This window comes from Lissotriton helveticus (genome assembly GCF_964261635.1).
Source record: "Lissotriton helveticus chromosome 1_1 unlocalized genomic scaffold, aLisHel1.1 SUPER_1_unloc_14, whole genome shotgun sequence".
NCBI classification, from domain to species: domain Eukaryota; kingdom Metazoa; phylum Chordata; class Amphibia; order Caudata; family Salamandridae; genus Lissotriton; species Lissotriton helveticus.
Genome location: NW_027611653.1, coordinates 3,489,036 through 3,503,556, shown reverse-complemented (window position 1 = coordinate 3,503,556; position 14,521 = coordinate 3,489,036). Strand labels below are relative to the sequence as shown.

Genomic DNA, 14,521 nt, shown 5'->3' with positions numbered 1-14,521 from the left:
TCGAAAACCACTTCATAGTGAAGGACCGGGTTTTCTAAGACCCAGCGGTGCCAGGGATAACACCTAAAACCTTCGTGAGTAACCTGTTCTGGCGTACAAATGACAGAGACACGGGACACTTCCTTCGGCGTCAAAGATTCGAGGTTTATTACTGCAGGGAACACAGAAGTCACGAGAAGTACATCGGCTGTAAGTTCACGGAGGACTGCTTCAATTTGCCACAAGTGGGTCGCTCCTTTTATACAGTTTTCAAGCATAGGACAACATGGTACACAAAGGTTTACGACTTGGTTCCCATCGTATAATTCAAAGGGGTTGCTTTCAAATATTCAGAGCCCGGAACATGATTACTGTAACATTTGGCAGTTCCCAACTGTAAAAGTATACCTTCCCACCATTAGTACATTCCAATCAGTAATAAATGAATCGGGGAAGGGACAGAAACAGGTGTAGAGGAAAACGAAGACAGTGAGCAGATCGGAAAGGGTGTAAAAGGGGTGGTATCTGGAAACACGAGTTACAGGCATCAAAGGGGTGTGCTTAATGAAATGCACAACTGAGACAATAGAGCGGCACGGCAAGATGAGCCTCGAGCGGGGCCATCTGCCTTACAGTGCCATTTCCCTTATCATAAAGACACCTTCAAAGGAAACGTGTCTTCCGCAAGAGTTTGGGAATCCCAGGGTCGCGAAGCGGACAGTGTCCGTTCGCTGGCTACTTGAGGGCAAGAAACAAAATGGATGCCGTATCTAAGATGGAACCCGTGGGCTCGGATGTAGAAACCCACAAAACAAACGAACGGTTCAGGACAGTGTAGCGAAAACGCGCACACCCACCAAACTCGTCATTTGCGGTTTATAGATACCAGACTCGACCATATTTGTGCGAGTCGAAAACACCACTTACAATTGTCACAGAACCTCAGACGCTCCTTTTGCCCTCATGTAGGCAAGCACTAGTCGGAATCATAATCGATCTCGATATTCATCAGACCATCTAGATGCTGCTGCAACATAATTCTATCCAACAATGTTTCCTTGGTAACGGGTGGCTGTCTTATACACGTCGTAGCACAGAGGCCACATAAGGCAGGACCACACTGCACACAAAGACAACACGTGAACAGGAATGCTGCAACAACTCCGATAATCATCAGAATCTTCCAACCCCAAGTCGACATAAGGCCCCAAAACCACCCGAGTAGCGTCCAATCCCCTACGTCCACGTGTATGGACTCAGAGATCTTATGCAACTTCGAGATGGCTTGGTAGACAGTCGGAGCGTTGTCTGGAATAAAAATACAACAGCTCGAATGGATCACTCTACATACTCCACCCCGATCTGCTAAAACGACGTCTAAAACCATACGATTTTGCAACGTCATAAGTCTGTCAGCCTGGAGCTCTGCTGTGATATTACCAAGGGCACTGGCAGTGATATTAGCTGTTGATTCCACCACTCGAGTCAATTGTCTCAGGTTCCTACTATTGACCATAGGTCCCCAAAATGGCAAGAAACCCTTGAAAAAGTCTCCTGCCTCTTGACCGGCAGTGTCTTCTTCGCTAATCACGCCCCTCACAACTCTGGTGTTGTGGTAGTCGGAGGCAACCGTAAACGTTGGAGGCAACAGGTTTGCAATATAACAGGTGCCCGCAAAGTCGAGGGGCAACCATGTATATGCACGGTCGTAACAGACAAAGTACGTACCCTTGGCAGTCAGGAGAACAGGAGAAGAGAGCATTGGTAAGACATACGTCTCAGAGCAAGCACTCTCTCCAAGGTGAGCTCTCGGGCTTCGGCCACGACCTTTTAGACAGAAATTACCAAGGTGGGGTACGACCCATATCGGAGATGAACTCCTAAGCTGTCTTTCGCCCACAAGCGCACTATACTCGCCCTCACTGAGATCCCTATAGGCTCGCACCTCTTCCTCTGGGATGAGCGACGGCTCATAGATATCCCTATCTAAATCTGCGATCACTATTGCCAAAGATTTATGGTACGGGCCGGGACCAAAGTGTGGGGAACGTGGCTCTCGATTGGGGTAAGAATCTAGTGCACTTCGAAACATTGTTTGCAATGCTCGAGCTGAACCCTGGGAACTATAAGGAAGAACTAGATACAGAATTCCCTTATCGGTGGTATGGGGCATTAACCCACACACCCAACAATTGGTAGTGTTCACCACCAACTGGTGCTGATGAAGGAGCTGAATAAAGGAATTGTTCATAAACTCTGCACGTCTAGCCTGCTCGTGTTGGGGTAAGATGTGAAAGGAATGAGGAGAAACAGTGGTAGTAAGTGTAGGTTCAGGAGAAGGGGTAGGTGAGGCAGAAGGCAAAAGTGACTGTATCATATAATACACCCCACCCACCAATAACGAAGAAACAGTTAAGAATAGAAGGAACACCTGAAACATGAAGCATTTTGTACGTGTAATCTTACGCAGTTCGAATCTTTGGGCCTGAGCCTTTTCTAATTCCGACAGCTTCGAGAAAGCCATCCTCTAAAACCGTCCGCAACGTTTTTGACGCACTTCGTTCTGTGTAGCAATAGTCAATCCCTAGGAGTTCCTAGGAATCGACGGCCTTCGACCTAGTGTCAAGACCTACTAACCAGAAGGAAGTACCCGCGCGGCCTTACGGTCCACCCGGATCTAAGGTATCTGAATCAACAATATATACACAAATCTTCTAGCTGTGGAAATAAAAACACATTCATAGAAAAAGTCTCAAATTTACAATATTACGATTTCGCAAGTGTGTTCAGACTGGATAATGGCAATGGGGTAACGTAGATGTCAGGGGAGAAAGCAAAATACTCTTATTTATTAGTCTTTGGGATTGGAACGGAGAAAATATCGATTTCTCCCGGGACGTGTCTGTTCGTCAAACAATTGGTCCGGTGGCAAAACAGAGTTCTGTTGATCAGTCAATTGTTCGGATCTTGAGTTTGGTGATAGCAAATGCTCAACAATATCGTTCTGCTGCACTGAGGTATCTCCGACAAGCTGGGCGTCGCTGAAAGGGACGAATTTCGGTATTGTCTCGGTCTCAGATGAAGCGATGCCCTTCTTCACCCACGAGTCTGCTGGCAAAGGTATAGGTACCTTTTTGGTGTGGGTGGCATGCACCCAGTGTTTACGTCCTTCCAAACGAACAGCAGTCCTCGTGGCAAGAAGTACCTGGTAGGGTCCAGTAAAACGAGGCTCAAGGTTGTGTTTTCGGCTGAAGTTCCTCGTTACCACCCAGTCTCCGGGCTGGAGCTGGTGGCCTGGACCCTCCGTCTGCGCCGGCAGTGCTTCAAAGACCTGTTGGTGAATTAACCTCAGTTTAGCAGTCAGATCATGAAGATAATCGATCAACATTGGGTACTCAAGATCAGAGAACACACTGGGTCTAGGGACCCCCCAAACATTTGCAGGGCGGCCGAACACAATCTCGTAGGGACTGAGCCCTACTCGGGAGTGTACAGTCGTCCTTGTTGACAGAAGAGCTAACGGCAAGGCGTCAGGCCATGAGAAACCAGTTGTAGCCTGAATCTTCGCTAATTTTAGCTTAAGGGTGCCATTATACCCTTCAACCAAACCTGCTGACTGAGGATGATTGGCGCTGTGGAATTTTTGTGTAATTCCAAGGCCCTTACACACTTTCTTCATCACACTCCCCACAAACTCACTTCCGTTATCAGACCATACAATCCGTGGCATTCCGTACCGAGGAAAGTATTCCTTCAGTAGGATTTTTGCAGTGGACAGGGCAGTATTGTCTTTGAGAGGGTAGGCTTCGATCCATCGGGAGAATGCGCAAACCACTACTAAAACGTATTTCAGGTTATTGCATCGCTCCATATGGATGAAGTCTAGCTGAATCACTTCAAAGGGACATGATGGGGGAGCAAAATGGCCAGGGGGTGTAGGAGTTCCCTTACCAGGATTGTACATCATACATATCATACAATTCTTGACCAATCTCTCAGCACACTTAGTAATGCCATCGTTCTTCCATACAGGGGACAACAACTTACAGCTACCTTTCGCACTGATATGTGCCAACCCATGTGCCATTGTCACAACAGTTAACACATATGCATCCGACAGCATCCATCTCTTATGTTCCGACAAATCAATCCAGCAACCATTCGCATCCAACTTTCCCATACTTTCTTTCCACTTCGTCTTTTCAGTCTCGGTGGCCTCATTCTGAATCGATTTCACACTCTCAATAGTGTCTTCACACATACCAGTTTCCACAGGCCAACTTACCGAACTCGTCACATACATTCTAGTTGTAAGAATCCTTGCAGTCTCCTTAGCAATCTCATCCGCAAATGCATTGCCACGACCAACATCATCCGTCACCTTACGGTGTGCACTACATTTAATAATCGCCACCTGCTTGGGCAATGTAAGTGCATCCAAAAGATCATTCACAAGCTGTCCATGCTGGATCTTCGTACCATGCGATGTCATAAAACCTCTCTCTCTCCACAAACGTCCGAAACTGTGTGCAACACCAAACGCATACTGACTGTCAGTAAACACATTCACCCGTTTCCCTTTTGACAACACGCACGCTCTAGTTAAAGCAAAAAGCTCTGCCGCCTGAGCAGAATTCTGATTCAATCTCGCAGTTTCCACAACCGTACTCAACGTCACCACAGCATACGCAGTCGTTACATCACCATTCGGCAACTTAAAACACGAACCATCCACATACAGTGTCCCATCGGGATCTTCCAATGGAGTATTTTTCAGATCAACACGGCCTTTAGTTTCCTCTTCTGTTCGCAGGTAGCAGTCGTGGACTGCTACCTCGTCTGATTCCATACTGATTGGCAACAAAGTCGCCGGGTTCAGGACATTACAACGTTTTATTTGAATATAACTTGCCAAAAGCATCAGTTCATAACCAGACAACCTTGCACTCGTCAGATGTTGAGTTTTTGTACGATTCAGGAGAGTATCAACTGCATGCGGAACCATCACCGTAAGCATATTATCCATGACCAATCCTGCAGATTGTCGGATGGACGCCGCAGCAGCCGCTGTTGCTCTCAAACAACTCGGCAATGCTCTAGCTACTGGGTCCAAGGTCGAGGAAAAATATGCACATGGACGCTGCTTACCACCGAATTGTTGCGTCAGGACACTCAACGCACAACCTTCCCTCTCGTGAACGTATAGTGTAAACGGTTTACTGTAGTCAGGAGTACCTAACACAGGAGCCGAACACAACGCATCACGCAGTTCAGAAAAACTTTTCTGACATTCTTCCGTCCATGGCAAAGGAGTTGGAACATCCTTACACGTAAGAGCCACCAATGGTTTCGCTAGCAATGAGAAATTTGGAATCCATTGCCTGCAGTATGACGTGATACCTAAAAAGGCACGCACATCTCTCTGAGTTGTTGGCACAGTCATTCGAGCAATCGCTGCAATTCTCTCTGGGGTCAACCTTCTTCCCTCCTTTGACAATAAGTGACCTAGATAGGTTACTTCTTGACAACAATACTGCAGTTTAGAAGGTGACACCTTGTGATTTAAGTCACAGAGATGTTGCAGCAATGATACGTAGCAATTTTGCAAATGTCCTGAGTATCCGCAGCCACCAATAGGTCGTCGACATATTGGATCAAGGCCGCACCGGCCGGCAACATAAACGCATCAAGTTGGCTCTTCAAGGCTTGGCTGTATATCGATGGACTCTCACAGTAGCCCTGAGGAGCGCGTTTGAACCTAAAGCTGCGGCCACCAAGAGAGAAACCGAAAAGGTCCCTACTCTCTTCAGCAATCGGAATACTAAAGGAAGCATTCTTCAGATCGATCACTGAGAACCAAGATGCAGAAGCTGGAATCAGAGTTAGTAGAGCCGTAATGTCAGGCACCACAGGGAACTGAGGAATCACAATTTTATTCACCTCCCGTAAATCGATAACAAAACGATAAACAGGGGGCTTTGATGGATCAGTGCGTTTTAAAATGGGCAGCACAGGACTATTGCACACGTTTCCCCGAGTCTCCTCAACAACATCTTTCTTAATCAAATCGTAGATGATCGCTAACAGTGCTCGTTCACCATCAAGGGAGATACGATACTGGGGAATACGTGGCAAACGCACATTGGATTTCAGATGAACAACATAAGGGGAGATATCAAGCAGGCCCACATCATTGGGGCCTGTCGCCCACAAGGATGCAGGAAGAGAACTCAATTCCGGTGGAAGCTTGTCAATGGACAAATACATAGGAGATATTATTTTCTCACCCAATGTAAGCTTTACTCCCGCAGGAGAACAATACAAAGTCGCATACAGACGTTTCAGCAAATCCAGGCCCAAGAGATTTTCACCACAACCAGTGGTCAAAATCAAAGGAGCTTTTAGCTCACGGGGCCCAATTGCAAGGGGCAAAGGGCGTGAGACTGGATTGCTAACGGGGGCGCCAGAGAATCTAACGGAAACATTGGTTAAGCCAGACAAAGGTGCGCCAGGGAGTTTCGAATGCATGATGGAACTTTTCGCTGCACCAGTGTCCAACAGAAAAGGCTCAACGACGCCCGAGGTGGCAACTGCGACGTAAGGCCCTCTCTGATCAACCGGAACTGATACTACTCCCTCTCCTTGTCTATGGCTGTCCTAGTAACTACCGTAGTCAATGTTCTCATCGACGTAATAATCGTCTACATTGTACTGAGCGGATCTGCCTTGCGATGATCCACGCTGATCGAAACAATTATTCGAATCGGAAGAATTATTAGAACGATCATTTTGAACACCACGACCTCTACCACGTGATACTTGTTGAGGACCACTACGACCTCCTCTAGATGAGTTACCACTATTTCGATCACGCAAAACTGGACAATCGAATTTCAAATGACCCTCTTGTCTACAATATGCACACTGATTGTACCCCAACATAGGTCTCTCTGAAGAGGAGTCATTTTGCGTTTGCGATCTATTCGGCTGAGACTGCGATCGATTCCGTTGTTGCGAATCATTCTGATTCGAACGTGGAGGATACGCTTGTTGCAACAACACTTTCGTTTTAAGCTCTTTCGTCTTTTTGTCAGCACGATAAGTTTCTTCTTTCTCTCTATTCTCATAATATTGGGCCGTGGCCAATATCTGAGCAGAAGTGGAAACAGCCCAAGCACTTTCTGAATTTCTTAATTTGTTGCTTAAGTCCGGCAACAAATTCGATACAAACTTGTCTACAAACAACCTCTGACCTCCTTCAGTGCCCATATCCTGACCACTGTGATCAATGAATGCCTCCTCAAATCTCGTAAAGAAATCGGAGACACTCTCATCCTTCTTTTGCTTGCAAGCGGACAACTTGTCCCAATTTACCTTCATAGCTGGCATAAGCGTTTTCATAAGGGTGATTATTCTCTGAGGGAGATTAGCAATTAGCTGTTCGGATTTAGCCCCACCAGTTTGTAAGGCATCCGCAGCGGTAAGCGCACGCCAGTCACCGCCTAATTCTGCTGCATGATCTTGCTGACGAATCTTTGCCCATACTGGTTGCGGTACGACATTGCCAAACAACATGTCGATGTCGGCAAGGTTCATTATCGTAGCATCCACTAGCTGCGATAATTCTTTATAGTACCCTGCAGGATTTTTCCTAAGGTCGGGCAAAGACTGTTTTACCTGCAAAACTTCTGACCGTTTCCATGGAAGATGTATCCACACTCTCTGGAAATGTGGTAGGATCGGAGGTTGAGCACCAGGGTTACCTGGCATATACACTGGAGGAACTTCTCTCATAGGGTACTGACCAGGCGCTATTGATGATCCCTCAATGTCTTCTAAGAACAATGATCGAGGCATTATACAAGGACGGAGAGATAGCAACTGCTCGACAGCACGTCGAACATTGCTTCCCACTATCATTCCGCTCGCAAACTGAAGCTGAAGATTAGTTAGAGTAGTCAATGTATCATCAGACGCATCGACCGATATTTGGTCACGCAAAACCTTGCACATTTCCTCAAATACAAACCTTTGTGTCGGTTCATTAAATTGAGAGAATGTGTCAAGTACCACACGTGGTGAATTTCTAAGAGGATATTTCATCCAAGTCATCGCCATATTATATAGGCAGTCACGTTCCCTGCTACCGGGAAGCTGACTTCGCCTTTGGGGACCATCAGAACCAGCTGACTCGAGAATCGGTCCAAGAGAATTAAAAATGTTAGCAGCAACAGAAGGGACACGACGTCCAGTAGATGGGGTATTAGGGTAAAGCAAAGGGGTGACAAGAGAAGTATCAGAAACAGAGGGAACAGCAGAAGTAACCAGAACAGTAGGAGTAGCGAGAACAGGAGTATGAGGGAGTACAGGCGGAGGAGCAGTGGGGACAGGAGCAGGTAGAGAAACAGGAACAATTGGAGGAACAAGAATAGGTTGGGGAACAGGAACAGGAACAATTGGAGGAGCAGGAGCAGGGGGAACCACAGGAACTACGGTACCCTGTGCATACGGAGGTGGTGACTTCAAGAGATAGGACATTAAAGGGTCTTCTGTAACTTCCTTCTTCTTATCCGTACCCGTCGGTAAAACGGGGTAACATTTATCTATATTCATACGCTGTAATCTATCGAAAACTTCCTTTTCTTTCTCCTCTTTATCTCGCTGAAACTGCTCTGCGTTTCTTACCGTAGTAACAATACCTTCTCTCTTATTGCGTTTAAGCTGCTTGATTTCTTTCTGCTTGGCTTCTTTACGCCACAACCGAAAGGAATCAAACATGGCTGGCCTTGCTTTCCTTTTGAACAATTTAGCTTCAAGGTTATCTAAAATCGGAGTCTCAAAACTACCATGAGGTGGCCAACTAAGGACACCGTCTTTTTTAGTATACCGAACCCAACACGCATTGAATGTAATAGGACCTAAGCCGTGTCGGCTGTACAGCTCATTGGAGTTCCAATCGGAGGTATCGGGCACGAGTTCTCCAATCGGGAATCCGTACCACAACTTCTGAAGCAACTGAACAAAGTACTACAGTTAGGCATCGTGCACACTAACCGAGTTTCACAAACTTCAAGGGTTACAGGACAACAATATCCCTACAAGAGAAAAACCCTCGGTTTTTGGCGACTGCAGACGTCAAATAATACAACAAAGAACAACATACTAAGAACCACAAATGCAATGGAACCATGCAACAACAAAGCGCCAATAAAGCGCTAACAACGACTAAGGACTCTGGGAGCAACCCACAAATACTTAACTCAAAGATCAATGGCGTCACCAGGAAGGCCCGTCAATCGTCTCGCTGTACAAAGGTCTACGCCAGGCACCAAAACAGGTCGACAGTCAGGGCATCAGTCCGTCGCAGCCATCAGGAGGCGGGAATCTTCGCGGGAAAAGTCGTCGGGCCACTTATTTCGACAACAGGATCGATGAAGCGGGGTGCACCTTCCCTCGGAGATTTCACACGAAGTTCCTCACGATCGTCGGGCTTGGACCGGTACCGCTGATGTCGCCCCACGTGTCGGGCGCCAACTGAAGGACCGGGTTTTCTAAGACCCAGCGGTGCCAGGGATAACACCTAAAACCTTCGTGAGTAACCTGTTCTGGCGTACAAATGACAGAGACACGGGACACTTCCTTCGGCGTCAAAGATTCGAGGTTTATTACTGCAGGGAACACAGAAGTCACGAGAAGTACATCGGCTGTAAGTTCACGGAGGACTGCTTCAATTTGCCACAAGTGGGTCGCTCCTTTTATACAGTTTTCAAGCATAGGACAACATGGTACACAAAGGTTTACGACTTGGTTCCCATCGTATAATTCAAAGGGGTCGCTTTCAAATATTCAGAGCCCGGAACAGGATTACTGTAACATTTGGCAGTTCCCAACTGTAAAAGTATACCTTCCCACCATTAGTACATTCCAATCAGTAATAAATGAATCGGGGAAGGGACAGAAACAGGTGTAGAGGAAAACGAAGACAGAGAGCAGATCGGAAAGGGTGTAAAAGGGGTGGTATCTGGAAACACGAGTTACAGGCGGTGCACAGACATAATATCGACTCCAAAATATCGTTTGGACAGAATATCGAGTTTTAAATATCGTTTGGACAAAATATCGACAGGACAGAATATCGACAGTCAAAATATCGTTTTTAAGGTAAGTGAAGTAATATCGACTGTAAATAATATAGAAAGTGAAAATATGTAAGTATATAATATAGATAGTTAAAAAATTGGTTTTTATTTTTAGGGTTCAGGGTCAGTTTGGGGTTTTTGGGTAAAGGGGTATTTTTAGGGTTCAGGGTCAGTTTGGGGTTTTTGGGTAAAGGGGTATTTTTAGGGTTCAGGGTCAGTTTTCAGTTTTTGGGTAAAGGGGTATGTTTAGGGTTCAGGGTCAGTTTTCAGTTTTTGGGTAAAGGGGTATTTTTAGGGTTTAGGGCCAGTTTTCAGTTTTTGGGTAAAGGGGTATTTTTAGGGTTCAGGGTCAGTTTTCAGTTTTTGGGTAAAGGGGTATTTTTAGGGTTCAGGGTCAGTTTTCAGTTTTTGGGTAAAGGGGTATTTTTAGGGTTCAGGGTCAGTTTTCAGTTTTTGGGTAAAGGGGTATTTTTAGGGTTTAGGGTCAGTTTTCAGTTTTTGGGTAAAGGGGTATTTTTAGGGTTCAGGGTCAGTTTTCAGTTTTTGGGTAAAGGGGTATTTTTAGGGTTCAGGGTCAGTTTTCAGTTTTTGGGTAAAGGGGTATGTTTAGGGTTCAGGGTCAGTTTTCAGTTTTTGGGTAAAGGGGTATTTTTAGGGTTTAGGGTCAGTTTTCAGTTTTTGGGTAAAGGGGTATTTTTAGGGTTCAGGGTCAGTTTTCAGTTTTTGGGTAAAGGGGTATTTTTAGGGTTCAGTGTCAGTTTTCAGTTTTTGGGTAAAGGGGTATTTTTAGCGATTGGGTCAGTTTTCAGTTTTTGGGTAAAGGGGTATTTTTAGGGTTCAGGGTCAGTTTTGGGTTTTTGGGTAAAGGGGTATTTGTAGGGTTCAGGGTCAGTTTTCAGTTTTTGGGTATTATTTTATTATATTTTGTTACTATATATATGTTTTAATAAATATGAAATAAAAAAATATTTATTTAACTTTCATTAATTATTTAATTATTATAAGTTAATTTAAGTAATTTTAAGTATATTTTAGTAATTAATTATTAATATTTATTTAATTTAACACTGTTTTTAGTAAATACGATATTTTTTACAACTATATTTTTGTTAACGATATTTTTAACTCGATATTTTTGTACTTACCTGTTTGTAGATAGAAACTCGATATTTTGACTGTCGATATTTTCTCAACGATATTTTTGATGGTCGATATTCTTTCCCTCGATATTATTTCAGTGATCCGTTACAGGCATCAAAGGGGTGTGCTTAATGAAATGCACAACTGAGACAATAGAGCGGCACGGCAAGATGAGCCTCGAGCGGGGCCATCTGCCTTACAGTGCCATTTCCCTTATCATAAAGACACCTTCAAAGGAAACGTGTCTTCCGCAAGAGTTTGGGAATCCCAGGGTCGCGAAGCGGACAGTGTCCGTTCGCTGGCTACTTGAGGGCAAGAAACAAAATGGATGCCGTATCTAAGATGGAACCCGTGGGCTCAGATGTAGAAACCCACAAAACAAACGAACGGTTCAGGACAGTGTAGCGAAAACGCGCACACCCACCAAACTCGTCATTTGCGGTTCATAGATACCAGACTCGACCATATTTGTGCGAGTCGAAAACACCACTTACAATTGTCACAGAACCTCAATAGGGCTACAATCCTACTCGTGAATATGCAGTTGCTCTAGTAGATAACAGGGCTAGGGGAAGCGCATCTGGCCATCGCAATCTTGTACTTTCTTGAATCTTTGCCAGTTTCAGTTTGAGAGTACCATTGCACTTTTTAACCAGGCTTGCTGCCTGGGGGTGGTTCGCTGCATGAAACTTCTGTGTAATCTGTAAACCTTTGCACTCCAATTCAATCACTTTAGCATTAAAGTGACTTCCGTTATCACTCCAGATCACGCGGGGCAATCCGTAGCGCGGGAAGTATCCCTTTGAATGGGCCTTCGCCACAGTTGTATTCTCTTTAGTAAGGTAGGCCTCGATCCATTTACTGATTGCGCAGACCACCACTAACACGTACTTCAAATTATTGACTCGTTCCATTTCAATATAATCTATTTGAAGGTCCTCAAATGGGAAGGAAGGTGGGGCAAAGTTACCAGTGAGCGTAGGAATGCCTTTTCATGAATTGTGCTTCAAACAAATAATACAAGTCTTCACTAGGTGCTGAGCTACCTTGCTAATATTATCATTTTGCCTTATAGGGTCTAACAATTTACATATTCCGTTACTGTTAATATGTGCTGGACCATGGGCCATTGTAACAACAGGAAGCGCATATGAAGTAACCATTGCTGCTTTCCTGACAGATCAATCCAACGCTCATTTTCGTCAAATCGGCCTGTCCTCTCCTCTCCTCCTGCCAATTTGTCTACAGTAGGCCCGCCTTGAATTTCTCTGACATTGTCCAGTGTATCCTCAAACATGCCATTATCCGGAACCAACCTAGCAGGACCAGCTACAATTACCTGAGTCATTTTTGATCTTGCTGTATCCTTGGCAACTTGGTCCGCAAACGCATTGCCCTTCCCCACATCATCTGCAATGGGTTTGTAAGCACTACACTTTATTATTGCTAACTTATCAGGGAGCGCCAAAGCGGACAGCAATCTTTGTATCAATGGGGTATTCTGTATCCACTGTCCATGCAATGTTAGGAAACCTCTCTCCGCCCAGAGGCGCCCAAAGTTACGGGCTACCCCAAAGGCGTACTGGCTGTCTGTATAAACATTAACAGCGAGTTCCTCACTCAGCTCACAAGCCCTTAAAAGCGCAACTAATTCTGCAGCTTGGGCCGATTGGTGTGGGATGCAGGATGTCTCAACTACGGAATGCAGTGTCGCGATTGCATAGGCTGCAGTAGTGGTACCATCTGGCAGCTTGAAGCACGAGCTATCAACATACAGTTCCCCTTGGGATTCAGATAAGGGAACGTCAGTCAGGTCTACCCATCCCTTTGTTTCCTCCTCAGTCTGAAACAAACAATCATGGACGTAATTGTCCTTTTCTTCCAACGGGAGAGGTAGTAACGTGGCTGGGTTCAAAGTAGTAATATGCTGTGTAAACAAAGTCAATTCATATCCAGTATTTTAAAAATCTATCATGAGCACTGTGCATGCAGAGGATTCAGAGGGTAGTACTGTCCATATAAATACTTTGGATTTGTTTTCTTTACCCATTTAGTTAAATTACTATGTCAAAGGAAGTTCAGAACTATTAGGAATCTCTTCCCAGATATGGCCCCATACCAGTTCACTTGTCTCTGACATGATAGATTTTTAAAATACTAGCATGCCACGCAATGCAGGAATATCCATGAATTTTAAGCTGACCCCCTTAAATATACTCACGCTTATAGACTACAAGCATAAATAAAATCAAGTTCTTCTATCTTTATTGGGTGGTAATTACCCAGATCAATCCCCCGAGAGAGATCAGCATGACTTTAATTTATTTAGAATTTTTTCCTAATTTCCATATTCGTTCTCTACTTTGCTCTAGTCCACTTTCTATATTCGAAATTGGAGCATCAGATGATCTGGGGCCCCACCGGGTCGGAAGTATCACCGGCAGAGCGGTGAGCTTCAACTTTACCTACTGTGCCTTGCTGAGAAATAGTCTCGTCAGGCCCTGTGTTTCAAACTACATACATCTTATTCTTATAGCAGAGTTTATACCAACCCTCAGCTAATGACTTCGTCCATATCTTTCTTCCCCTCCCCTTTTCTCTTTTTTTCCCTTTTCCTTCTATCTTGTCGTTTTCTTCTTCTCTTACATTTATACAGACCTATTTGCTCAAACACAGCTACCTAGAGGTATGTGTTGGATTGCACTGTAGCGTTTCACTGACTACGATATTCACGCATGTCACTTAGGTCACGAATAAGAGTGCCGAGTGTCACATAAGAATGATTTCACCACAGACTCACTGATTACTGCACACATGCCCACTGCATCTTTGCGGGTGTGCACACTTGCATGATACCTTTTTTTAGCACAAGTTGCTGTTATGGTAACGTAAAGCTAGAAATATGATTCAAGACGTTGATAGTTCAGCATGATCACGGGTTTTGAAATCTTCCCTTCTTGTGCATCGCACAATAAGATGTCTTCCACATACCATCTCAGGATCCTCGACGCAGTCACGTTACAAAATTGCTTGATACTTGTCTTCACCGCCGGTCACGGTATACTCAAGTTGTATTCCATCTTACTGTATATGTATACTGTCCACAACAAGTTTTTTCTGTGTTATTTCCAGCCCTGAAGATTCGCGTGATGCGATGAAAAGCGTGTCGGCTGGCTGTTGTTAAGCCTTGAAAATTAAAAGAGGACACAAGGATTCTCCCTTGTCATTATATTCATTTCCTATTATTGTTCACTCCAACTGTT

General features: G+C 44.8%; 1 protein-coding gene across 1 annotated transcript in view; it reads right to left on the bottom strand.

The window, feature by feature from the left end:
- LOC144805543 (uncharacterized) overlaps window positions 1-14,521 on the bottom strand; it is a 472,572-nt gene that overhangs the window by 368,720 nt on the left and 89,331 nt on the right. The window contains 1 exon segment of the mRNA XM_078672076.1: window positions 3,185-3,310. Within this exon segment, the coding sequence (XP_078528202.1) occupies window positions 3,185-3,310 (126 nt within the window).